At 42.4% G+C, this 27,698-nt stretch overlaps 1 protein-coding gene across 10 annotated transcripts in view; it reads right to left on the bottom strand.

Moving 5' to 3' along the window:
- TOX2 (TOX high mobility group box family member 2) overlaps positions 1–27,698 on the bottom strand; it is a 327,518-nt gene that overhangs the window by 10,303 nt on the left and 289,517 nt on the right. For all 10 annotated transcript variants that reach the window (XM_088674521.1, XM_035123036.3, XM_088674523.1 and 7 more), the window contains 3 exons: positions 25,763–25,990; positions 5,852–5,932; positions 31–438 (listed from right to left, as the gene is read on the bottom strand). In XM_088674521.1, the coding sequence (XP_088530647.1) occupies positions 31–438; positions 5,852–5,932; positions 25,763–25,990 (717 nt within the window). The remainder of the gene's footprint in view (positions 1–30; positions 439–5,851; positions 5,933–25,762; positions 25,991–27,698) is intronic.

Genomic DNA, 27,698 nt, shown 5'->3' with positions numbered 1-27,698 from the left:
GAATCGTAATTTAGGGCTCAAGCCACTCACCTGCTGGCCTGGTGGTGAAGAGTTCATTGGGGACTGTACCTGTAGTGCCATGGAAGGAGACAAGATGGGTTGCTGTGGGACCTGCTGCATGCTGAGGGACTGGTTGAGGATGGAGCTCTGTGGGTGGTGCAAAGACAGCTGCTGATGGAGAGGGGGGCTGATCTGGAAAGAAGGGGGTGGCGAGGCACTGATGCTGGGCAACATGGGTTTGGAATTGAGGTTCCTGGAGAGGCTGGGGTGAGGGTGTCCACGGTAGCTCTGCAGGTCTGCTGGGGACAAGAAGGAGCCCAAGCCAGGATAGGGTGATGAGGCCTGTGGTGGCATTGTATACAAGGGCTGTTTCGGTGGGATCATTTTTGAAGGTTGGTTGGTTTGGGCACTTTTTGTCTCCCCTTGGTCAGCTGAGCCCTGCAAAACGGTGGGAGGAGGAACCACACAAACACACAGAACAGATTGCAAATGAAGGACGAGCCACTGAAATTAAGTACATGCAACTTTGACATCTGAATAACCGAAAGGCACAGTTCTCCTCCCCCTTTAAACTTTGCCCCTCCTATCAGAAAGGAAACCTAAGAACAATGATTTAACACGTATTTCCTGTGCTTGAAGTTCAATAACAGCTGGCCTAAATAAATAAATAAATAAAAATCACAATGGAAATCAATATGGCATGGAGCAGTGGCACATGTCATGCATGCAGAAGGTCCCAGGACCAATCCTTAGCCACTCTACTCTACTTGAAGGATTCCCGAGACCCCCTAAACTAGCAACTGCCAGTCAGAGTAGCCAATAGTGCCCAGGATGGACAAATCTAAGGCTGCTTATTAAATTAAGCTGCACTATCGACTCGTCAGTTGTTTTTACAATTATTGCCTTTTTCAAATTCACAACAATCACCATGGTGCTGCTGATTGATTAGTTGCAAAATGGGCAGCAGCATCTCAGTGGCCACCCAGTAAGTTCATGATGCATTGGAGAGATGAAATGAGGTCAAAACTTTTTTTAAAAAAAAAACCACACACAACACTTTCTACTGAACTACAGTGGCTTCAGAGTTGAAAAATACAGGGCAGGGGGGAGGTATCTGGGCAGTGATGGAGATGGAATAAAATGAAATAGAGGAGAATATAGCAATTTCTAATTCTGGTGGCCTCAGCATCTAAGTAACTAATGAAGGTGCCCCAGTCCCAAACTGAAGGATTGTTGGTGTCTGCTATCTTCTGTGCCACCTGCTCCACTCTGTGCAGGGATTTTCTAACATTAAAAAGTTACTTATTTATCTATCTAAAGCAATAGACAAGATTTTAAGGCATTTGCCAGCAAAGATAATTGGGTGATGGTGGGTTTTTTTTTTTTTGCTCTCTCTCTCTCTCAAAGTCCTCATTCCAGATTTATTTAAATATGAAAGTCACCTTTTAAAACTCTTTTTTTTTAAAAAAGCCCACAACAGTTATTATTGCTGCTTTGCTAAATGCGGCGAGATACTGCACCAATGAATTATATGCAGCATGAGCAGAATACCAATATCAAAATATCCAACCTTAAATACATTCAGCGCAGTTATGAATCTTTTTAAACACTTAAACCAATGAAAGGGACTCGGATTATTTCCTTTTTGACCTTTTTGCCACAGCTCTTAACCTTCAAGCATGGCTCTGTTAACTCCCCAGGCAACGTTCCTCAGTGCTCACTCCACAGCATGAAGTACATGTTTACCCCTATTTTAATTATACTGAAATTAAAATTATTTAATTTTTTTAAAGGGAAAAAGTAAAAGGGGAAATGTAATTCCGCACAATTTTAACTCACTTTAAAATTGCAGCCTTAGCTTGGCTGCTTGTATACTACTGATGCTGGGAGCTCTCCGTGGTTCTGAAGCGCTGTGCCTACTGCATAGGGGAAGAGTGGCGGCTCAGCAGTAGGACACATGCTTTGCAGGCAGAAGGTCTTGGGTTCAATACCTGGTTGAAAGAGACTCCTGTCTGAAACCCTGGAGAGCTGCTGCCAGTCAGTGCAGACTGTTCCGAGCTAGATGGGCCAATGGCCTCACTCAGTACAAGGTGGCTTCCTATGTTCTTGTTGAAGTAGGTTGGCTACCCATTCAGTTCTCTCCCTCACAACTTCAGCCAGGAGTGCCAACAGGGTTTTCTGGGCCCAGTACCCATGTATGTGGAATGGGCTTTCTGACACACATGCAAAAGTGTACAAGGATTTGCTCCGTGTCATAGGCAACTTTATGTCCTCTTCTGCAGGTGGAGTGGAGGGTATGGAAATAAATCAGTGGCCACACACAGAAACCATCTCTGTTTTTAAGCAGAGATTGGATGACCATTTGTCATGAATGCATTAGTTGAGATTCCTGCATTGCAAGACTAGATGACCCTAGGGATTCTATGTGTGTAGTGCATGAGTGAGGGGGTGGAATGAAAAGTTCTGGCTCTGCTCACTTTTGCTGACACCCACTTTCATTCTGGACCCATCCATTGCTGACATGCAGCTCCTGGAGGCTTGACCATGAGGACGAAAAAAGTCCTTTGTCCCAATATATATCTGTTATTCAAAGAACATGGTGACAGTGGCCATTGAAGGAATACCTATGGATTACCAGCACAGATTTTTTTTAATTTTAAAAAATAATTATTGTATCTCAGTGTCTCCTTTGTTCTAGCAGATAATAATTCTTATTTTCCTATTCCCATTGCCACCTAATCAGGCACACCATTACGAGTTATTGCTCCATCAGATGCTCTTTCTCATATTGCTATAATGCATCTATGTGACATCAGGTAGCGATAATTGTTGGCTCTGGCGCAGAATACTACTTCAGCACAGAAATGCTTCCATTACTATGGACAAGAAAAACAACCGCAAGGCAAATGAGCCACACTGTATACACGGCAACAGCCACCTACTGGATATATTCAGAAATACAAACATATTTACAGAATAAACCTGCCAGTCTTAGCCCTTCAAGGCCCACTCCCCAATTTCACTCAACTCTTTCCTTTGACACTCCATTTAACAGTATATTCTTCTTCTAAATAAATTTATATAAAATTCTAGCTACTTTTGCTCTGCTATGTCATTCATCAAAAGCCAGTGCCTAGTTTCCTTCCCTCTCTACAGTAGCAGGCCTAGTTCCCCTCTTTTCTTCCTCACATCCAGATCCTATTCCTTTGAACAGCAGCAAATGTTCCATGGGCTCTCAGAGGCAGTGTTTCGCTCTCCCTGCCAAGCCCATGTTTTGGGATAGAAGGCACTCCTAACCTCTAATCCTTTTAAATTTGAAAAATGAAGTCCTCCACTCAGTATATCAGATACTGAGAATTCACAACCTGCAGGTAGTACAAAATAATATGAAGCATATGTTAGGAAGGAGGGGCCAGTATGGCTTGCAAATTCTTTCAGGGCTTGAGGCAACAACAGAGGTCCATGCTTGCCAGCTTCAAATGACCTTAATGATCACATGAACAATTTTACTATCATGATTGTAAGTGCACAAATGAACTGACAACCATGTACAAATATATTTGATCCAAGATGTCAATCACATCTGTACGTTGATTGATCCCTTCTCCATCTTTGTTTCCTTAGAGGTAGGATCCTGCCCAACCTATTTTAACAAAACAACTATTCAGCATATATTTCCCACTGCTATGCCCTGGATCTAATGGAAGTCAACCTAGTGTACCATTCTCTTTTTAACAGTAGGCAAGCAGATGCCGCTCAAAGATACTGGCTGCATTTGGATGTCAGGTAAAGACTGAGTCAGAGCTTTTCAAACTGTGTGTTGCGACACATTAGTGTGTCGGCTGCAGTGTGTAGATGTGTCACGTGAATGCTCCCCGCACTCCTCCCAGGGCTGGAAAGGGGCTAGTTTATGCTCTGGTTTGCTAGTAAAATTGAATTACTGTGCTGTACGAAAAGATTCATGTCTAAAAGATGTGTCACCAACATGAAGAGTTGGGAAAGCTCTGGACTTTCCAAAGACCTATAGCGAGCATTGGGCTCACACACTCCCTCCATCACCCTAGCATGGCCACAAGGAGGAGATAGTACACTTTTGATTGCAACTAACCACAGTTTAGCACGCTGTCCACAAAATAAACTGTAACTAAATATAACTAGTTGAAAAACAAGCTTCATAAACTTGATTGGTTGAAGTTTAGGATTGACCACAGTTTGTTGGGTTTGGAAGACATAGCAAGCTGCAGTTAATGTACTGCAGTTAATGTTCCTCGTGGAACAGAGAGCAAGTGGGCTGGAGTCTCTTCTTCTACAACCTACTGGTTTATTTTGTTTACCTTCTGGCACACCCCAACTGAAGCTGTCTCTCCCTTTGCATCACCTGCTACTACCACTCTTGAATCTAACAAAAACACCAACATTCTACAATGTAACACAATATATAAATTGACAGTGATGGGATTTTGATGATGATGATGATGATGTTGTTGTTGTTGTTGTTGTTGTTATTCTTATTATATTTATATAATAGACTGTCTAGCCAGAGTGGTGCATGCTCTAGTTATCTCCCGCTTAGACTACTGCAATGCGCTCTACGTGGGGCTACCTTTGAAGGTGACTCGGAAACTACAACTAATCCAGAATGCGGCAGCTAGACTGGTGACTGGGAGCGGCCGCCGAGACCACATAACACCGGTCTTGAAAGATCTACATTGGCTCCCAGTACGTTTCCGAGCACAATTCAAAGTGTTGGTGCTGACCTTTAAAGCCCTAAATGGCCTCGGTCCAGTATACCTGAAGGAGCATCTCCACCTCCATCATTCTGCCCGGACACTGAGGTCCAGCACCGAGGGCCTTCTGGCGGTTCCCTCGTTGCGAGAAGCCAAGTTGCAGGGAACTAGGCAGAGGGCCTTCTCGGTGGTGGCGCCTGCCCTGTGGAACGCCCTCCCAACAGATGTCAAAAAGGAAAACAACTACCAGACTTTTAGAAGACATCTGAAGGCAGCCCTGTTCAGGGAGGCTTTTAATGTTTAATAGATTATTGTGTTTTATTCTTCTGTTGGAAGCCGCCCAGAGTGGCTGGGGAGACCCGGCCAGATGGGCGGGGTATAAATAATAAATTGTGTTATTGTTGTTGTTGTTATTGTTATTGTTATTGTTATTGTTATTGTTATTATTATTATATTTATTTAATGCAGAATTCTCTGGGCCCTAGTCACCAGGGCAGATCCTCTGCTGCTGCAAATAAGTCTTGAAGGGGTAAATATGTATATCCAGCACATATCAGCTGCATGCAAAGTTCACAAAACCTGCCCTTGGCTCTTCCAGGCCATAATGGTGCTTACAAAGAACTGACAGCTTTGCAAAGAACACGAAACCTCCAGTATGGTTTGACTGTGGACAAAACCACCTAATGAAAGTTATGTTTTGTCTTGCTTTAAGGGGTTTGGGATCGCTCTGCAGATGATCCAATCTGTCTTTGATTATGTGGGTAAACAAGTATTAACCCAGACCTTCAAATCAAAGTTATGACTCTGGTGACAGCAGGGGGTAATCCCAGAAGTCCAGACTCTAAACACTGCAATATACTACAGTAAACCAGGTGTTGTTTTTTTTGTTTCTGTTTTTTTGTAAGAGGGGGAGGCTGGCATCCTTACAATGTAATCCTTGATCCATGCCACAAAGTATTTCGTTTTGCTCTTGCAGAAGGTAGTTAACACTGAAATCAGTTTTGATAGCACGGTTACAGTGCATTTCTTATAAACTTGCTCCTCCCCAGAGACTTCCACGAGTTGCAACTAATTTATCATTGCCACATCCATAGCGATTCACATATGAAACATAGTCTGGTTACCTTGGAAACCAAGCTGGCCCGGTAGGCTGCCAGAGCTTTTAGATACTCCTTCTTTGCTGCTTCGGTTTTCCTTTTATATGCCTGAAAATCCCAAGAAAAGAATATTAATTAAACAAACAGAATAGGATGGTACTTTTCTGACTGTGCTGTGGACTTACTCCTTGCATATTCCTGAAGGGGACTATGGCCTGCTTTAATTTGTTACAAGAAGAGACCTCATGTATGGCTGATGTGAAACTGCCGTTGGTCTGCAATTTCCAAAGACAGGATGCAGGCCTAATCAAAACCACCATATCTAAACAATTAAAAAGAACCTGGAATCAAGAAATGGTACCTGGTCCATTATAGATTGTGCTATCTTGTATTTCATCTGAAGAAGTGTGCATGCACACGAAAGCTCATACCAAAATATAAACTTAGTTGGTCTTTAAGGTGCTACTGAAGGAATTTTTTTATTTTGCTTCGACTCAGACCAACACGGCTACCTACCTGTAACTTGTATTTCATCTGTATGCTTCCGCAGTACATGAGATAGCTTAACTAGTTGTCTGAAGTGGTCAAGATTCTGGGTCTTGTTCAAAGTGTAAAAAAAATTATGGTCTGAAATGGTTACTGAAAGAACCATCTCCTGTAAGTCTAACTGCATGGTGCAGTCATCCTTCCCTGTATCCAATCCGCAACAGGTGGGTAGGTAAGTGGGGCAGGGCCTTCTTGATGGTGGCACCTGGGTTCTGGAAGACCCTATCCAACAAAACTCCAGGAAATCCAGTTGTCCCACAATCTCCCTGCCTTCTGTAGGAAGGTAAAAATGCTCTTTGCTATAACTTTTTGTTTACATTAGATGAGTTTGTTGTTGTTGATGTTAGAATTTCTTTATTCCTTCCTGTATTGTTTTACTGCTTAGTTGGTTTTTACATTGTTTGAGTCATCCTGGGGCAGTATACAACATTTTAAGGGACAGGATTCTCTGTGTAGCAACCATGATATTCATAGTACTTGTCCTTCTGGTGTTTTCGAGGTAAGAAAATCTATGGTGATAAGATAGATTCCTTAAAATACATAGCCTTGCGTTTCATATGTCATGATGGCACTCAATTGACAGATAGAACGCCCACCTCATCCAGGACTTGGATTTATAGGCTTGGAGGCTGACAAGCTAGAAATCTCTGAGTGTGAACTTTTTGAATGTTTCTTTTTCAAACAGAAAAAGCCATCACAAAAATGAGCTATACTGCTGCATGTTGGCAATGATATGAACCCACTTCATTTGCCCTGAAATCAACCAGATTTCTAGATGAGTTCCTAGAGAAGTGAAGAAGTAAACTTAACTTTGTATAGTATGACAAACCATAATGTTATGTATCATTACCATTTCTGTAACTAGAACTGGTATGAATTTCTGTTTAAGCTCATAACCAATAAGGACCAGATGAGTTTCAATGTGAATGAAACATGAGCTCAACTTACTGCCTACACTTAAGTCAGATCTGCTTAAATAAATGGGACTAAATTATGTCACGTTTATTTCAATGGGTCTACTCTAAGTGTGACTAAGCTTAGATCCAAATCGTTTCGTTTTGAACAATTGTTAGCTGCCTAATCCAAAATCAGATACTTGTGATGTCAAATGCTGTACAGCATAACTACCAAGAGAGGAGTCCAATGAAAATTTGTCTATTATCATTGGATAGCAACCCAATGTTAATATTCATTCTGGGAAACCAGACTAAAAAAACAACCACATCTCCTCCAGCTGTCCTCATCTTATTAGAACATCTCAGCAATTGGGATGTTTTCATTTGCATAAAAATTACATGAGATAAAAACTAGATTTAGGCCATTTATATGTAGCTGAAATGAAGGTTTCCAAACTTCTTAACAAGAAAAAAACTGCTTTGTGGTTAACAAGTGAAGCCAATTTGAGCTTCAAAAACCCACCCCAATTTCTTCAGAAGACTCCCAAGAGGATATCAGGTTTGTCAGTGAATAAATTTCCTACTTTTAAAAATTTACTTTAGTTACACTCAGACAGATTTAGCTCCAGGGAGAAGTTGCAGTTTTTTGTAGATAATGATCCTGTTTCTCAAGGTAAAATGTGAGAAGTAGCAGCTTAACCAACATTTGATCTTCATAATCTTAAATTGAATTGATGTTCATATGCAGCAAACTCTTAAATCCAGGACAAACAGGTATATGAAATGATAGTGAGGAATGTATTAATCAGATTAATCATGCATTTCATTGGGTTCCATGTGCAGTTGCTTCTGGAGAACATTCTCTCTCCCAGTGTAGATAATCTTATGACTGTTCAAACATAACAGGGAAAGACAACAAGAGCAGGGGAATGAATCTTGAACTCCACTGTCCTAAATTGAAGCCATTTGCTCATGTCCCAAATGTTGAAGGAGTAGCGAAACTGACAAGATCTGATCTCCCACAGCTTCCGGTTTATTTATTTATTTATGGAATTTATACACCACTCTATACCCTATACTCTCAGGGCAGTTCAGTTTCACACAAAAGGGGATAGCCTTACTGTAGAGCATGGGGAACCTAAGGAGACCATTAAAAACAACAAAATAGGTTTGGTGTATAATGCTGAAGCATACTCAAGAAGCATAATGCACTGCCAAAAAGATATTTTTTTAAAGTAAATTTAGAAAATATTAAGCAGAAAGGAACTGGTGTGGGGAACAGACAACTTCAACTTTTGTCTTTTCTTTTCAAAGGGCTACATGAGCCACTCATATGGATAGGATACTTATTTTCATGTACAAATCCTTCCTCCAAAGCCCTTTAAAGCTCTCAGGGCAAGGAAGGCTAGCATGTTATTAATCTTGGTCAATATAAGTGCAGACACTAAACTATGCAAATATCTATAGAAGAAGCATCGTTGCGCATCTGCAAGTCAGATTTGGATTTTCAAGGGTACAGCTCAAACCACAAAGGGCTGGTGTAGTTTCTCGATATACGTCCAACCTGGAGCAGTCATGTAGATGCAGCTACATAGAGAAAGTAACTCCTGATTTTCCTGCACAAGGTACAATACCACCAGCAAATGATATTTCTTCCACCCAGAAGTGTGTGTATGTCTGTTGAGGGTGACAGGTAGAGGCTGAAAGTATATTGAGAGCCAGGGATGAAAGAGACAATACAAAAATCTTCACTGTTAAAGAATGATCATTTTACTTATTGATTTTTTGTAGCGGGTTGATAGCATATTACTGCCAAAATCACATTTTCAACTCATAATCATTCATGTTGGCCTTACAAGAATGTTATGCAATTAACTGTTCACTGCTGTAATGAGCTGCAGAATATCAACTGTTCAGAGACAAAAATTATGATATTTGGTTACTGAAGGATGAAATATTAACAGCCAGCCAATTCAGCAGTTATCAGCCTTCCCTTACCTAAGAGTAGGGCTGTGCACAGACTTCTTGATCTGTGGCCCCAGGAACAGGCCACTGTGTTCTGTGACGAAAACCTGGGGGCCGACCGCCCTACCCCACATCCATCCTCAAAGCAATTTAGGGGTAGGGCTAAGGCTTCTTAAAACCCTGTTCTCAACATATGATTGGGAGGCTGGGGTGGAGAGAGATGCTGTGTCCTTGCCACCCCCTTCCTGACGGAGGAGTGGGTTGGTAAGCAGAAAGATTCAGCCTTGCAGGATTCTACCCCATTGTGAAGGGCTTCATTGCAGGTTGGCAAGGAACAGCAACTGGCAGATCAAATCGTTTTGCTAATCAGCTGGGGTGGAAAGATGGAGAAGTCTTGTGGGAAGGAGAGGCTGGCTGAGAAAAGCATCCATTCCCCTCTCCCACGAAGATGCAGCTGCCTAGTAGGTCTCTCCCTTTCGTGATTTCTCCTCCCTGCCCCATGCCTGCTTTTTCTTTTCCCATCAAGCCCCCTCCCCTTCAAGCTTTGCATCAATCTCAGAAGCCTAATGAGCCATGTTGACCTGGGGGTCTCTCAACCTGACTCGACCAATGCCCTGATTTCCTGAATCAACCTTATTTGATTTGGACCTTGGATGAATCTGATGCACAGCCCTATCTGGGAGTCCTCTTTTCTTCTTCAAGAAAACAGGAAGTGGGAGGGCGACATTTGTGTTCCATACAGTCAAATAAATTGCCAGTGATATGTTGCCCTTGCAAACGCCTTCTTTAAAACATATAGAGCACAATCCCTAGTTCAGGCAGAATATGGAGCTCAACTCTATCCAAATGAATGAAGATCCCATGGAATATTTCTTTAAAGCATAGCTTTCTCTAAAATTATTTGTTTATCTGCTCAGTGCTGAGACCGAACTAATCAAGACTGGCAAAGGGAAAGTATGAAATTGCTGGAATTTTCTGTTCCATAAAATTAATATGCCTTTTGCTCTATTCATGCTTTTCTTGTGTGCAGGGGAATTGTGCAGTCACTGTAAAGTGAGGCCAACTGTTTAGCCTCATTCCCCAAGACACATCCCTGTCCTGAAATAAGCACGCCATGTGCATGGTTGTCAGCAAGGTGTCCCAATTGCATGTAATCCCTACCCATGAACAGGAGCTTGTGCATTTCACTTCCTTTACAGTCATTTGTGAGCCGCTCGCCATTTTTTCCAGGAAGTGGCTGCAAAGTCAGGGACATGGCTGCCTTGCAGGCACTAAAGGAATGTATGACTAGAACTTTTGTCAAAATAGTATCAGCAAAAATATATGTTTTAATACTCAACCAGCAGCACCAAACTGGGCTTGTAAAACTGAAGCCCTGATCCACAGATCTACTGAAAGACATGCATTTTGTTTCGGATATAAATAAAGTTTCTGTAATCTGTGTCCATCTGTAAAGTAAAAATAGAGCTATGAGTCATAAACCTGCCATGGAAGGTGATATGGTTTTAGCTACTAATTTTAGACCTTATAACTACATCCAGGCTGCTCTTAGCAGCTGAATTATATTTGGGATTCTGACCACATTCTCCTTGGGCTAATTCTCATGACTGCCCATGGTGAGGCTGGCTCCTCTTGCAAATGTGGAAGGTTACCGTGTGTGTGCACAAGTCAGTCGTGAACACTCTGCACACACTGATTTTTGGCATGCCACTGGGAGTCTTCCACAAGTCACACTATCAGCAGCATACGTAGTCACTGGCATGTGGTACCATTGGCTTTAAGCACCAGCTCCCATCCGAGAGGGATGCCCTTCCTGTCTCCGTTTAAAAATTTCACTCAAGTAATATAAAACTCTTTTGTTTGACAAACGAGGCCTTTGGGCCTTAAGCTTCAATTGACAATTTTTTGATTAAAGTCCTGAACTATTGATCCTTGTGCACAATTACTTACACACACACACACACACTGACCCCATGCTAGATTGCAAAAAGGGAGAAAGGCAGGGCTAGATTCAGTCCCCACTCTATCCCTCAAAAGGTGGGTGGCACTGTTAGAATTAACCGTGCAGACCATCTGTTAAGGGATATTGGTGCGGCCCCAATATATCAAGGATCACTGCTCTGGGATTTCTATTACGTGCAGATTACCTGGACTGGACTGGAACTTAATGCTATAAATATAAGCTAATTGGTGGAGCTAGCAACAAGCAAAAGCTCAGTTCTCTTGAAGGGCTTCATCTCACTCCAGGATACACAAGCACTCCTGTTCCCTCCTTCCTCCCACCAGTCTGATGGAACTTACTGAATGTGTGTTGTTGTTGTTTTCTTTTAATTGGTATTGAAGTCTACAAGACACTCTGCCTTCGCATTTTACTCCTATCAACCATAATCACATGTTTGTGAGCAGGTGAATCTGACCATGCTAACCATGAACAGCCCCTCAATATGAGTGTCACTATGAACTTCAATATATCTTTTAAACCGCACCCCACAATTCTGACAGGCCTTTTTCTTAATACTGTTTTGACTCTTCCTTTGGTATGTAACTGTAGTAGAGAATAAAAGGGGGAATGCACAATAATTCACTGTGGGCTGTGCATATATGTTCTCAGTAAAAGATTGCAACTGGGCCAGCATACTCCACCTATCACAAAAAATAAAATAGAAATGTTTGTGTGTGCACACACGTGTACACACACACACACACACACACACACACACACGGTATGCTCTCAAATGCATACAAATGTCATGCACAAACCTGAAGACACAGTATGCATTACATACAAACACATGCGCAACTTGTGAAGGGGCAGGGGAGGAGGGGGTATGTTTACCCTCCCACCCCTTTTTTGCACGTGTGTACGTACCTCCCACTTTCCCTCCTACCATCCCTTCTTAATCTATCTGGCAACTAATAGCAAGAATTATAGGTAAGGAGGAGGTTGGCAGGCTTTCTATGACAAGCACAGCTTCCAGCAATCACCTCAAAGGTGGGGAAGGCATCCGCTGAGCATCTGCTCAGCCCATTCCAACCTCCCACTGCTAGTCTTTGGCAAGTGCTGCGTGGGCATCAACTACGAGGCTGGCTTGATCCCTCATTATTTTTCTGCAAGTTAAGGGGGGAACTCAACTATAGATAGAAACCTTCTCCAGTTTCTGTTCTTTGTTGTCCAAATGGATACAGGTTCTGCATTTCAAACCATTAAAAGATTGCCTTCTGTTCCAATAGAACATGCTTTTTGTTTATAACGCTGCAAAATATCCACTTTCCAGGATCCTCAAAAGGGCACACTCATTGTGGTTTTGTGGTACACTGATTTAAATGTAATTGATTGAGAGCCAGATGGTTAGTTCAAACTGGAATACCACGAGTCTCCGCAGTACGAAAATGATTCAACATGCAGCACATAGTTTAGATTTTACCATGCCCTGTGACGGGGTGAGCTCCCGTTGCTTGGTCCCAGCTCCTGCCAACCTAGCAGTTCGAAAGCACGTCAAAATGCAAGTAGATAAATAGGAACCGCTACAGCGGGAAGGTAAACGGCGTTTCCATGTGCTGCTCTGGTTTGCCAGAAGCGGTTTTGTCATGCTGGCCACATGATCTGGAAGCTATACGCCGGCTCCCTCGGCCAATAATGCGAGATGAGCGCGCAACCCCAGAGTCGGTCACAACTGGACCTAATGGTCAGGGGTCCCTTTACCTTTACCTAATGAAGAAAATGTTGAACGTTGTCCAGAGGACCTATATTTAAGGCTTGGAATGAATCAGTTAAGAGCTGGAACACAAGATTCTGCAGGGGACCTTGTCCCCTTTCTGCTTTCCCCCTTCCTGCTCCACCTGCTGAGAACACAAAAAGAGGTGGAGGGTGTAACTGGAGATCAAAAAGCCAGTTGGGTGGGATTTTTCCCACAACAGGCCCACCACCTTTGGCAGTTAAAGAATAACAAAAGCAATAATAACTGTTGACAATATAGCAATGAATATTCCTGTTCCTCCTCTAAGAGTTAACCTTCCATGCTTCTTTTTTGATTACACAATGCATAAGACAGTTTTGTCACTTCCGATCATTTCATTCCCGCCCCCACCCCCCGATTTGGTAGATAAAAGTGAAATTTCCTTTCAAAGTCAAACTAAACCCCAGACAATTGAAAGTTCTATTGCCTTCCTCTCTATAAATATTAGAATTGCTCATTCTAACAATTATTATTGTTATTGCTTATTGCTTATATTGTTATTCCTATCATTTTAACCCTTTATGCTATTATAATCTCGCCCTTGCATTGCAGACAGATCTGGTAATTTGCTTATTTGACTTCTGTATATGAAAGCATAGTATCTACCTGTGTGCCCTTTTAAAACAACTGTGCTGACAGACAAACTTTCACTTGCAGAAAGACTTATTTGCTTTTCATGTGTTAACATGATTTACCTGTGGCCCTGTTTAGAAACTGTACTTACTGTGGCATCTTATTGACTCTAATAATGAGAAGTGTGTGGCTAAAACCCCACTTGACACCCCAAAAATACAGAGCAAAATTTGAACAGCACTTCCTACCAGGGCTGCTTAAAAACCATCCCTGTTAAAAGAGCTTTGCAAGGAGATTCATTTAAATACTGACTGAACTAGCCTTCTTTCTAATTTAATCATCTATTCCCCCAAAGATATTAATTCCAGACATTTATGAGATTTAAAGATATTTTTTTAAAAAAAAAAATATTCTGCATGTTTCCCCAGATAATCTGCCATGCCTGTGGGTTTATTTTTCTATTCGTCATCTGGAGCATTCATTAGTCATTAAAGGACTGGGTGGGTGTTGGGAAGGAGCAAATATGTTACTGATTATTGGGAGGAGGGAGAAATCAGAGTTGATGGAAGCATATGTCAGAGTCACAATCCTGCCGCCTCTGTATCTAAGCAAAGCAACTAGTAATTGTGCCATAATGAAATGTTCCGTTTTGATAACCAGTTAATTAGACAAGACAATTATTCCAAACCCTGCTGACGCCCACAGAACCGCTCTATGTCAAGCGCACATGCTGAACGACAGGAGTAGCTGTTATCGGTAAACTTTGGATTCCAGCCTGCTTGTTTCAAATAGAGCAATGCTGTATAGTGTAACTAATGAATGCTAAGGAAACTGGGCTTCTCACGTTAAAATTCTCCTCCTGTATCACATCATATGTAACTGTTTTAGTAGTGCTGTAAAAAACTGCCAGCACATTTGAAAAGCTAAACTGGATCTGGTACGGTTTCAAATTGAATAGGGGATGGAGTTTCCTGCATTGCAGGGGGCTGGACTAGATGACTTTTGGGGGTACCTTCCAACTCTATAATTTTATGATTCTAATATGCTATTCCTATATTTTAAATAGTTCTGGAATGCCTCATGGCAAGTGAGACATTCATGAAATAAATAAAAGTGACTCTCCTCTTTAACCTCATCGTGGCAGAGTACCACACACAGTGGTGGAGATACTGCAGGAACCAGAGATGCTGAATGAGCAAGTAAATTTTCATACACTTCCCCTTCTAGCATTTTGCACACAAGCGACAATTCAGAACCTTAGTTTGTTCCAAGAGAGAAAGGAGGATCAAACTGAAGAGGAAGTAAGGTAAAGGTAAAGGGACCCCTGACCATTAGGTCTAGTCGCAGACGACTCTGGGGCTGCAGCGCTTATCTCACTTACTGGCCGAGGGAGCCGGCATACAGCTTCCAGTTCATGTGGCCAGCATGACCAAGCCCAGTGATGGGCAACCTTTTGAGCTTGGTGTGTCAATATTTGCCAAAAAATCGAGCATAACTTGGGTGGTGTGTCACTTTGAGAAAAAAACCATAGTTTTGCGATATTTATAGTTTAAATAACAAAAATGTATAATTGTAATATATAACTGTATTTAATAAACCAAAAACTAATTAATTAACCTAACCAAACCAAAAACCCCTTATTTATCACAAAGTGCCCAGAGTTGTTGGGCTTTTTGGGGGGGAGCTGCTGACCAAAGTTTTGGAGGGTTTTTTGGGGGGTGCAAAAGTTGCTTTGCTTTTTGGGGGGGATGCCCCAAAGCTGCTGTGCTGGGGGGGGGAAGAGAACAGAAATAAATGACGAATAATACATTCGCTGAAACTAACACGCAGCACCGACATAGTCTGCCAAAGCGCCAAAAAACCCAGCACAGAATGGGTTAAAAAACAAATGCTGTTACACCCAATCATAGTCTGCCAAAGCGCCAGAAAAAACAGCACAGAAAGGGTTAAAAACCAATCTCTGGCTACCAGCAGCAGCAACAACAAAAAAGAATCTGCGTTTTAACAGTGGAGACAAACTGTAGGAGAAGCGGGAGAACAAATGGGGGGGGGAAACAACAACAGCGTGAATGGGCCGATGGGGCGCGTGCCAGCAGTGAGGGCTCTGCGTGTCGCGTCTGACACGCGTGTCATAGGTTCGCCATCACTGACCAAGCCGCTTCTGGTGAACTAGAGCAGCGCATGGAAACACCGTTTACCTTCCCGCCAGTTTGATGTTTGTAGTTTGTAGTTTGATGTGCTTTCAAATTGCTAGGTTGGCAGGAGCAGGGACCGAGCAACAGGAGCTCACCCAGTCGCGGGGATTCGAACCGCCGACCTTCTGATTGACAAGCCCTAGGCTCAGTGGTTTAACCCAGAGCGCCACCCGCGTCCCATGAAGAGGAGCATTTAATTATCCTTACAGATATTCAAAGAAGAGTGAACTCAAGAACAGTTCATGTGACTGTTGAACAAAGCAGAAGCTCTTCCACCTCTAAGTAGAAGTCAAAAGAAGTGCGGTGGATCCTTAGAGACTAACTGTTCAATTGCGAATTTAGCTTTTACAGGCAATTGCTAATCACAATTAACATTTGTATCATCCCATTAATGCAAATAGTGCACTTGGACAACAGGATTCCCCTCTATTCCTTCCCCCTGCCCGTGTACTCCCTAAACCTGTTCTGGCTCTCTCTCCCCCCCCCCCCCAAGCCTCAGGAGCAGATTTGGGGAGGGCTGCAGAACATGCACAGGAAAAGCAGGAGGAGTCCAATTGCACAAGTGGAAATCTTTGCATGGATGGGACAGTTACTTAGCCCTACACTGGATACAAGCCCCAGTCTCTTAGCCGTGACGCTATAACATGCATGATGTAGGATTCATAGAGGTATGCTCTTTCTGCTAACATGCATATTCCTCTGGAGTTTGTCTACACAGAAAACTGAGGCGCACTCTGGGTTCTCGCTGGCAGAAGTGTTCATAAGGGAGTCATTCAAGTCTAAACAGTACAGGAGCGAAGTGCTTACTTAGATGTACCCTGTTAAGTTTATATACGGTATGAACACAACAACAAACAATCAGACAGGGGGTTCAACCAGCCCAAAATGAGAGACTGAATCTGGGGTCTTCACCATGTAAAGCACACATTCGACCACTGAGCTGCAGGCCTTGCCCTAAAGGGAAATAGGAAATCACCTTATAACCGCGTCAGATTATTTGTCCAGCTAGCTCAGTATTGGATTTTTTTGATTGGCAGAAACTCTCTAGGGTTTCAGGCAGAAGTATTTCGTATCACTTGCTACCTGACCCTTTTATTAACTAGAGATACCAGGTGTTGAACTTTCTGGGTCCTGAGTTACGGTGCTTCCCTGAATGTGAGTAATGGGCTCTTGTGTAAGTTTTAAGCAGTGGTTTCAGAGGGGACCATTTTCCAGCTCTACCTACAGATGCCCAGGACTGAGAGTGGGATCTTCTACATCCACAGCATGCTGTACAGTGTATACCATTGGGTTATGGACTTTTTCAGTAGCAATGGCCATATCTGTTGCAGCAATAGGGGAAACCTATCAAGAAAAGCAGTATCAGCATAATTAAATGGCCTTGCAATGCTCCAGGCTACTTCAAGCTAGAAGTAATAAATTTGAGGCTTGCAAATGTAAAAATGAGTGGTATCTTGTAAATGGGAACCACTCTGAAGTTATCATTTAAATAAAACTAGCTGTCAGTAAGCATACCTAAAGGCACTACTGCAGAATGTGGTGATTGACAAGATACGCAGAACGGTTTTAGGATATTTCTGGGATAAGCCCAGTAGTACCAGAGCCTTGGGAGAAGTAGTCTGGAATTGAATGGATGAGTGCTGTCACAACTTGCAAACAATACTTTTCAATCAGCTATTATACAGTAATGGAAGAAACACTTTTAAAAAAGTAATAAATGTGCAAGCATTTCTCTTAGGTATCTTCCCCCAATAATTTCCCATTTGAGATGCAATGGGAAAAACACCTGCCTGTTTAGTTCCCATTTATAGAACTTTGCATTCTCCATGGCTGCATTTATAATGGGACAAACTATAGGTCTTGAATAACAAGCAGAGAGCAGAGGGGCAGGGTGGAAATACAGTGCCTTTGAATGAAACCTTTGGGACAGAGAAGAGGAACTTGTGGTTCTCCAGATGTTGTTGGACTGCAACTTACATCATCCCCAACCATTGTGCTGGCTGGGGCTGATGGGGGTTGAAGTCCAACAACATCTGGAGAGCCACAGCCCTCCACTTTGCATACTCCATTACTCCCTTGTGCATCTATCCATTGATGGTGTCCTTTCAACCCTATATGACATATGCATAGGGACCCAGGTGGAGCTGTGGGTTAAACCACAGAGCCTAGGGCTTGCTGATCAGAAGGTCGGCGGTTCGAATCCCTGCAACGGGGTGAGCTCCTGTTGTTCGGTCCCAGTTCCTGCCCACCTAGCAGTTCGAAAGCACATCAAAGTGCAAGTAGATAAATAGGGACCGCTCCGGCAGGAAGGTAAACGGCGTTTCCGTGCGCTGCTCTGGTTCGCCAGAAGCACCTTTGTCATGCTGGCCATATGACCCAGAAGCTGTCTGCGGACAAACGCCGGCTCCCTTGGCCTATAGAGTGAGATGAGCGCCGCAACCCCAGAGTCGGACACGACTGGACCTGATGGTCAGGGGCCCCTTTACCTTTATGACATATGCACAGATCCCAGTTCCCTCCATTCCTAGTTTAGTATTATAGCACACAGCTGGAAGCATGGAAAATGTTCAAGAAACATTTCTGATGCTACCATTGCTTGGTAGTGGTGGGGGCCATGTTGCTGGTAATCATATGCTGAAGTTTTGAATTTCTCCACTGTTTTGTATGGGCAGAGGTGAGATCTGGTGGAGGGGGGGGGGAATAAAAGCTTTGAAAGGAATCAGGAAATTCAATTTCCAGACATTTCAAGGGACAATTTGTAACTTAGTGTTCTTCTACCTCTGTGAGTATGCCCAGGATCTCATTGTTCCCCTTTCATGTCAGTCACAGTAGTGACTTCCTTCATTAGCAAAGAACAATGGGGGGCGAGAGAAGGCTGGTTTCTCACTACACAGTTTGGCAGAATATTGCCTGCGGACTATATTTGTATCTTCAGCTCTCTGAGGGTATAAACTGGGCTAAAAAGAAAATCAAATCAAACTGGGAACCAGGTGGTACATCCAAAATCCTGGCAAAATCCATATGGCAATGCTAATTTCAATGCAAATAAGTGGCTCCCAACCCTCTGTTTGCCTTGTAACATTAATACAGGAACATAGTAACTCCCTGACTTCAAGCTCAAAGTCTGGAAATAGGCCTGGCTAGGAGAGGGAGAAGGATAACTATCCCTCCCATTTCCTGCCAATTTTCACCCAGAAATGACCCTCCCAATCTCCACATTTGTATTGCCTCAACAAATTTAGATCTAGGAACATGGGTTGAGGTGATATCAAGTTGTCAACTAACTCTGATTTGTTAACAGACTGGATTCTCAAACCACAGTTCAATCTTAGGTCATTTCAAAATCATGATACTTGCAACAAATCACAGTTTATATAGTTCAGATATCACAGAGCACTGTGGTTAATTCTAAAGCTTCTGATCTCCCCCTTGCATATGTGGGGAAGAGGAGAGAGCTTGCAAGCACAAGGCATGTGCAAGCTCGTCTTTATAGTGCTAAAATATGGTTGAGCATTATGTCCAAACTGAGCCATGATGTGCTTGCTGCATGGCCAGAATGGAGGCAGAAGCTAAACATTTTCCCTGCCCTCACCATTTACAGTAATGGTGGTTTTCTGCTTTTCACAACAGTTAAAAGAGTTAACTAGAAAGACAGACCATATATTGGGGGGGGGCAGCATAAAGTGTAAATGCCCTGGAGTTTTAATAATCTCATGTAAGTGATGCAGGATGAGCAATGATGAACAATTGGAAGTTCAGTGTCAGGGTACACAGTCGGAGTGAGTTGGCTCACATTAAAGGAGAAAAATGAAATAGTCAGAAATGGTCGACTCCATCAATACAGATAAATAGCTCGGAGCCTTTAGGGGGAAAGGTGTCAAAGCAAGATGTGCCTGTCACTTGGTGAAAAGCATTAAGGAGAATCAAATCATCACATCTAGGTGTTGCCAAATATAAGAAATAGGCAGCCAAAGACTTGGGGATAGCTGCAGTTATTAAAGAAAGGGTGGGCTAACAGACATTTGCCCCCCCCCTTTGCATATATAGGAAGTAATATTAGGAGAGTGTGAGAACTGCAGGAAGAAACATCACAATTACCAGAGAATTAAAAAGTTGATACCATAAGTAATTAAATGACCACCAGGAGATCTTAAGGCTTGGGTTAGCAGATATTGGCATCATCTATCCAATTTCAATGAAATAGACCCATATATAATGGTGGGCGAAGCTGTGGTCATTGCTATAAGCTGAAGCCAAGCTGGTCAAGACACCTTGGAACAGATCTGGACAGTCCCAGTTCCTCTAGATGGTGCTACTATTAATCAGTTTTAAGCTTCTTGATTTCTGCTTACAACAGTTGGCACTAAAATAAATAAATAAATAAATAAATAAATAAATAAATAAATAAAGTAAAACAAAGCCCTATTTCTTGTCCAGAGCAGGGCAGAGCCGTCTTTGTCTGATTAGATGACTTTATTTCAATCTAGAATTAAGATCTGCTACAGCTAATGTCAAATCAGTCTACTTGGTATCATTGCGAATTTAGGGAGAGATTTGTTTTAAGGCAGAGAAAATACACATTGTGGCAATGCATTCTGTGAGCTTTTAAAGAGGAAGCAGGGAGCTGAAAGCAGATTACTTGGGGCAGGTACTTCGCTGGATGATAACAGCTGAATTAGCATTTTATTTTTTAGTCAAATACAAACTATCTCTACAGGAACAGCTGCTAAACTATCTGCAAGGTTCAAAGAGTAATATAATAATAATAATTATTTTTTCTTCACTGGCACATCCTTTAGATTCCTGTGTAAGCCTCTTAGGAAAGGCTATGCCAGCTGGTAAAGAATGAAGATTATAATGTACTCAAAAGCACAGAGGCAGAGTAGTGAAGGCATTCAAAGTTGGGAGCTCCCCCCTCTGTCCCCATTTGTGCAGAGTAAGACTAATGCTTGAAAGGGTTAAGGCGAGGGAGGAAATTGTGCAACTTGCAGAACAGGTGTCCTTGATGAAAACCCAAGGACGGGGAGATTGCTAATCCTGTATTCCACAGCATGATCAAATCACCAAGCAACAGATATAAATAAAAAAGGCAGGAAATGAGGAATTTAGATATAAGTGTGTCAGCGAGAAAATGAAGATTCATTGTGAAGAGGCTGGGAAGAGAAGAAGAAAGAGGAACGATATGACAGAAGGCACAATTGACAAACAAAAATATTGGAGAGACAATCTTGGCAAAAAGGCAGACAAAAGGCAGCAGCATCTACATTGAACACAGCCCTGTGTTATTATTGTTATTTTACACACACCCCTTTGCATTAGGAAAAAAAGATGAGGTTTTCCTCTCTAGGTTTGCTTTGTCATAAATGTGAGCAAGAACTAAACTAAACTAATAAAGCAGCAATGAAAAAGAAGCCAGCTTCACTTTGTTTACTTCGTCACTGGGAGGAAAGCAAATTTGCTTTGTGGGAGCAGCAGCACCTGTTCCAAAGCACATAAACCTCCCTGGCTTTGATACTTCAAGTGTATGCAGCCATTTAGCAGCCCGCAAAAACTTAACCCTCTGTGTGCTGAACAGTTTGTAGCAGTGCCTGGTTTAGTGCACATCAAAATAATACATATCCAACACCCAGCCAGCTGTAGGGAAATATTAAGCGCCCTGGCTTGCCAAGTTGTAGACTAATCATGGCTGCGAGAGGAAAGACTTTTCCTTTGTTAGCCTGTATACAGTGAACAGTGTGAATAGTGGTGCACTGCAGAGTGAAATTTATAGGGGGCTGCTTAAGAGACTGCCATGCCAAATGAAATTGTGCTGATGAAAAAAAAATCAGCTGATATCCAATATGCATGACTTGACAAGACACCAACTCTAGTCTTCTGCGTTCCAAGCCCTGGGTTCCTGACCACTTGTCTTTTTCTATCTTCATGACAATTAAGCAGAATTTCTACGACTGCTAATCCAGCAAACTAGGTACAGAAAATTAGCAATTAATCTGCAAAGATTGCTCAGGTGATTTAACTTGTAGTGATTAAACTACAAACAAATAAATCTCAAAATAAAATTATAAAAACAGAAACCCAGTTGCTGAAATCAGCTGCTTCCAAAGGAAGTTCTTAAAACTGTTTTATATCAAGCCTTCCTAAACAAATGGATAATGGTTCAAGGTCTCTTCACTTATAAGGAAGCAGCCAGTTTGCCTGATCAGTTGAGGTTGGGTTTACCCATGTGGCAAGTTCTCTGCTCACATGGCAAGAAAATCATTGACAGCTGCATGAAAAGCTACTTCGTAATGAGCCAGACCACTAGCCCATGTATGGCACTATCATCTACTGGCAGTAACTCTCAAAGGTCTCAGTGTGGAGAGCCAGTGTGGTTAAGAGCGGTAGACTCGTAATCTGGGGAACCGGGTTCGTGTCTCCGCTCCTCCACATGCAACTGCTGGGTGACCTTGTGCTAGTCACACTTCTTTGAAGTCTCTCAGCCTCACTCACCTCACAGAGTGTTTGTTGTGGGGGAGGAAGGGAAAGGAGAATGTTGGCCGCTTTGAGACTACTTCGGGTAGTGATAAAGCGGGATATCAAATCCAAACTCTTCTTCTTCCATCTTTGTTACTGTTTTTTCACATTTTATCCCACCCTTCCTCCACAGAGTTCAGGGTGACATAAATGTCCTGCTTTTATCCTAACAACATTCCCACTAGGTAGGTTTGGTTGAATAAAGCCCCCAGATTACCCAATAAGCTTCAGGGCAAGAGCAGTTATAGGAACACAGGCCTATGACCAATGCTCCAACTTCTACAACACACTGCCTCTGGCTCCTTTTAACTGGAGATGTGGGGAATGAACCTGGGATCTTCTGCATGCAAAGCACAACCTATGCTGTGATCAGTTGAGCTGTGTGGTTATTGCATGTTACCATATGATGGACATGGTTGTATGAATCAGGCTTGGACAAAACAAAGCAAACCAGTGACTGCTCTGATTCCCAGCATGAGATGAAGAAGATAAAACAAACTCCCGGAAGAATGATCTCAGGGAAGAGTAATCTCCCATGAAAATAAGGAGATTGTCCACCTCCCACTAGTCACCAGCATCCCTTGCCACTCCAGCAAGGGCTGCGTCCATTTCCAGTGACTAAGGAATTGCATGTAAACACCATGACTCCCAGCCCCACCCATAATCCCCTCTCCACAAAAATGCAAAGGGGTTGGGAGGTGCCAGGCTGAAGCTTGTATCTTGCTAACTTACAGAGACCCAACTATGAAACATATTCCTAGTCACAAGCTCCTTCATAACCAAGCTCATTGGTCCAGAAAGGACTCTCAGTGTTTTGCCATCCTGTTATTCACAAGCATGCTGCCACATTTGGAGATTGCCTGCAAAAAGGAAAGCATTCTGAACATGCACATGCTCTTTTCGTGGTTGGGAATTCTGCACAATCATACACATAGAAGATGGAGCAAGCGAACCAATGGATTCAAATTACAAGAAAGGAGATTCTAACTAAACATTACTAAGAACGTTGTAACAGTAAGAGCTGTTCAGCGGTGGAATGGACCACTGCAGAAGAAGGCAGACTCTTGTTCACTGGAGGTTTTAAAGCGTATGTCAGAGATTACGTAGTTCTGATTCCTGCATTGCATGACTCCTGGGGTCCCTTCCAACTCCATTTTCTAATTATTATATTTATATGCCACCTCTCATCCAAAGATCCCAGGGTGGGTCACCACAGAAAAACAATTCTATGACTTTATGGAGAGAGCAAATGCATGCTTAGAAGGGTTTCTTTTGCGGAGAAGCCCAGAATGTGTGGACAGGATGGTGGTGAGCTATACCTTGCCTGGGGACAATGCGTATAGCACCACTCTTTCCATGTGAACTTAACTGTGTGGAGGGAATAATGCTGAATTAGGGATAGGATGAAGGGATCAAATGTCAAATGCTAATCCCAGACAAATCAAAAGCAAAGCCATCCAGGAACTAATCTATTATTCCTTCTACACAATCCAGATCCCAGTGTGCCAAAAGCAGAGATCAACCGCACTGCAGAAATATGCCCACGGAGTATATAGCTCTATATGACTTTAGCAAAAGAAGCAAGACAGAGGAAATATATACAATACGTTCAGAACTTTTACATGTGCTGCCGTAAAACATGCACGTAAGATTGTTTTAGGGACTTAAGACTGTGCCTCTGAAATGCTTAGTAACTACCATCTGTCATGTCTGAAGCAGCTTTTACAGCTTTTTAAAATTGTTTTGAAGCAGGTAAAAGGCATCTGCTTTCATGTAGCCCTTTATGCTTTCCTACTCTTCAAAATCCACTTTTCCTTGGACTATGCTCAATCTCTCCCGCCAGCAGATGGCACGGGAATCTGTGGTCCTCTATAAATTGATGGACTACAACTCTGATAATGGGGGGGGGGTGCTAATGGAAGTCACAGTCCAACAACCTTTGGTAGGTCACATTTTCCCCACCCCATTTCCTTCCAGCAAGTTCAAGAATGAAACATCCAATAATTCTCTGAGAAATTCACCAGACCCAATGCAATCTGAGCTTTGCTTTAGTCTCTTTTCCTGCTTTGCTGACTTGCATTTCATATGACCATGGGAAAGGGTTGCAATTAGGAATCTGATAAAGGATTTATCCCCTGAAAAGAGGTACTCTCTGGTGTTTATAAGGTTATCAAGTTTCTAGTACTATATCAAAGGTTCTAGTGCCAAGGCATCAGTAAGCGGGGAGGATAGCCCTAAGCTGCTCTACATAAATAATTATCTGTACACAGGCAAAGAGTAACAGAGTAATCATCAGTGCTCCATTCAAGTGAGCTATAAAAGCGCAGAAAGTTAGAAAACTACATCAGAATTAAAAAAGAAAGACATTGGCCTCATTAAAGTTAAACATATTCATGGTACTTGTCACCTACACAAAACAATATAAAATGCAGAACCATTTTCAAACACATTTTAATTTAAATTGGTTTCTCCACCTGCTTCTCCTTTCACAGATCTAACCACCTGGAACTCTTCCAGTGGGAGGATCTAAACTGTCAGGAAGTATTTGAGTCTCGTATGCCTGCTCTTTTTCTTTTGGCAGGCTTAAGTTCAGTGCAACCACCAGAGAGCACAAAAGTTGTCATTAAGGACAGTTGGTCTCTGAAACTAAACGGATGAAATGACCAATTAGAGGTTTGCTGCTACCCATATCCATGGGGTGAGTGGAAGATTTCTCGAATAATCTGACTTTCAGCTATTAAGACTCTCTAGCCTTGTTCAAAGCCTAAAGCACAACTGGTGCATAGAGGCAGTAGCTTCAGGGACAGGCAACGTGGTGCCCTTTAGATGTTGTTGGACTACCACTTTCATCAGTCTCTGCTGGTATGGCCAGTAGTCAGGGATGATGAGAGAAGTTGTAGTTCAGCTGGAAGGTACCAAGGTGCTACTCCTACACTAGCTTATGTCCTCTCAAAACTAGGAAAAATATATTTAGATGATAATCACAACACGGTAATATGAAATAGATACAAAGTTATTCACTGCAAAGCAGGTGGATGGAGATGGGCCTGTTTCTCTGCACTAGTCATCCCTTCATCTTTGCATTTCCAGTAGCAGTTACTGGGGTGAGCATCGGAGGTCTTTGAAACTTGAAGGAGAAACACTCCCACCGACTGCTGTGATCTACTGGGTGCATAAGGAATATATACTATCTTTACCGATGTTTTCAATACCCTGAGTTGTAGTTGTTTTTCAGGCAAGCTTTTGTTTGTTCGTCCTAGCTTTGAAGAAGAAAAGGTAAATTGGTAACTTATTGTTAAAGAACACCTTGTATTTTTATGCATTGAACTGCCCTGAGATCTACAGATGAAGAGCGGTATACCAATTTAATAAATAAAAAAATAAAATAAACCACAGCAAAATCAAACAAAAAACAGTGCAAACTTTCCAAAAAGAAAGAAAGAAAGAAAGCATGGCATCATCAAGAAAAACAAACATACTAACTTTCAGCAGTAAGGTGGACAAGGAATTTACCTGCTTTTGTTCTTCTCCTAAACTGTCCCACATCGATGCAACAATTTTTGATACATCCCCAAAGGTAGCATTGGGGTTTTGTCCTTTGATAGCAGCTTGTGTATCTCTGAAAAACAGGGCATAAGCTGACACTGGCTTCTGGGGTTCATTGGGATCCTTCTTTTTCTTCTTCTTTTGGTTTTTGGGCTTTTTGCCCAAATCCGTTAGTGGTCTCTTCTCTCCAGTTACCTGTCAAAAGTCAAGACGGAATTGTTAATTATCACCATTCAGTTCAGTCCTGGTTCAGATTAAAAATTCAAGTCAACCTGGAATGATAGGGAAAGAACCAATGACTCAAGAAAACTAAGAACCTATATCAGTAGCCTTCCGTATAGTTGCTTGTGATCTTCCGTTCTTAAGGAAGTATGATGCCACTAAGTAAAGAAAGGCCTATGATTCCTTTTATAGATGCTCCATTCACAATTCTGAATTTTTGACATCTTTACTATCCCATACTTGATCCTTCTACAAACTACTGCAAGTAGTTCTGAGTGCCACCACTTTTGTTGTTATGCTAAGGGTAGGTTCACACATGCATGAGTATTATTTGATTTATTGTGCAGCAGCTGCATTTATGAATTTGCTTCATTGGAAAGTCCTTATGGCTCATGTGGCACAAGATAATAATACCCCTCTTCAGGTGCCCTACAGCTGACTTGAGGGAAAACGGGAGGGCAGTGGGGGCCACCAAGCTAGCTCCAACCCCCGGTCACCATTTTAAAGTGGGGAGTCTGCTGTACTCCTAGAGACTCCCCATGTGTTTTAGAACCTGGGAAAACTAGGAAGACAATGAGCAGGGGAAGCTCCCTACTGCTTCAGGTGTTCATCCTTCAATTCATGGGGGGTAACCAGGACAGCAGGGTGTGGACAGCTCTTCCCTACTGCACCTCTCATGCATTTACTTGACTTTAGATGCAGTACATCTGAAAAGGGCTAATATAAACATTCTTTCTGAACAGTTTGGTCAGGGATGGCTTATGTATATGCATATCATTTAATGGGGCAGTCATCAAGGGGTAAATGTGCATCCACAGCAACCAAGTAAGGGAAAAGGGAAACCATAGGCAAGTGAATGGCTAAAGGGTGTGTGTGACCTGAGTGATGTAAAGTTCACATTCCAAGCCAGGGAATGGCAGACTTTGGTGGCATTGTAGGAACTGCCATATACCAAGTCAGACCATTGGTCTATCTAGCTCAATATTGTCTACACTGACTGGCAGAAACTCTTCAGAGATTTCAGGCACGAATCATCCCCAGCCCTTTTTGGAGATGTTGGGCATCCTGCATGCAGAGTGTGCACTCTTATCACCAAGCTGTGGTCTTTCCCACGAGGTAATGAAGTGAACAATTTGGGAGAAAACGCTCAGTAATCTCCCCTCAAATCTAGCCTGCCTCTTTACCAGCCCCCTGCATTTTTTTAAAATCTTGCCATTGATTTGCAGGCTGGGGCCTGTCTTTGTTGCTTGTGAATGTCTCTGACACGGAAACTGCTGTAGGAATAAATAATAATAATTCATATAGTACTGTTAACCTTGCTCACTTTTTTTAGAGCTGTATATCGTATCAAAGCCCCCCTCAAAGTCTGATTAATGGGTTTGCCGCACTCTTTGCTGCTCATATTGTCACTTCTCCAGAGACAGTAATGATTAGGTTCTTTCTGACTATCGGTCGAATAAAGTATATTGTATTCTATTAATGATTAGGTTAGTTGAGCATGTCCTCCCCACAGTGAAGCCCAGGTTCTATTTACATGGCTCCCTGCCTCAGCTACGTTAGGATTCTTCGCAGCCTGTGGGCTGAGAACGTGTACCAACACCGTGAATAAGGGGTGTGTTTGTGCATGTGAGCAAAAGAGAGGCAGAGAGGCCCTTTCATTTCTCATTTCTAAGCAGCAGTC

This window comes from Zootoca vivipara, chromosome 7, assembly GCF_965207765.1.
Source record: "Zootoca vivipara chromosome 7, rZooViv2.hap1.1, whole genome shotgun sequence".
Lineage (NCBI taxonomy): Eukaryota > Metazoa > Chordata > Lepidosauria > Squamata > Lacertidae > Zootoca > Zootoca vivipara.
This window is presented reverse-complemented; position numbering and strand designations above follow the sequence as displayed.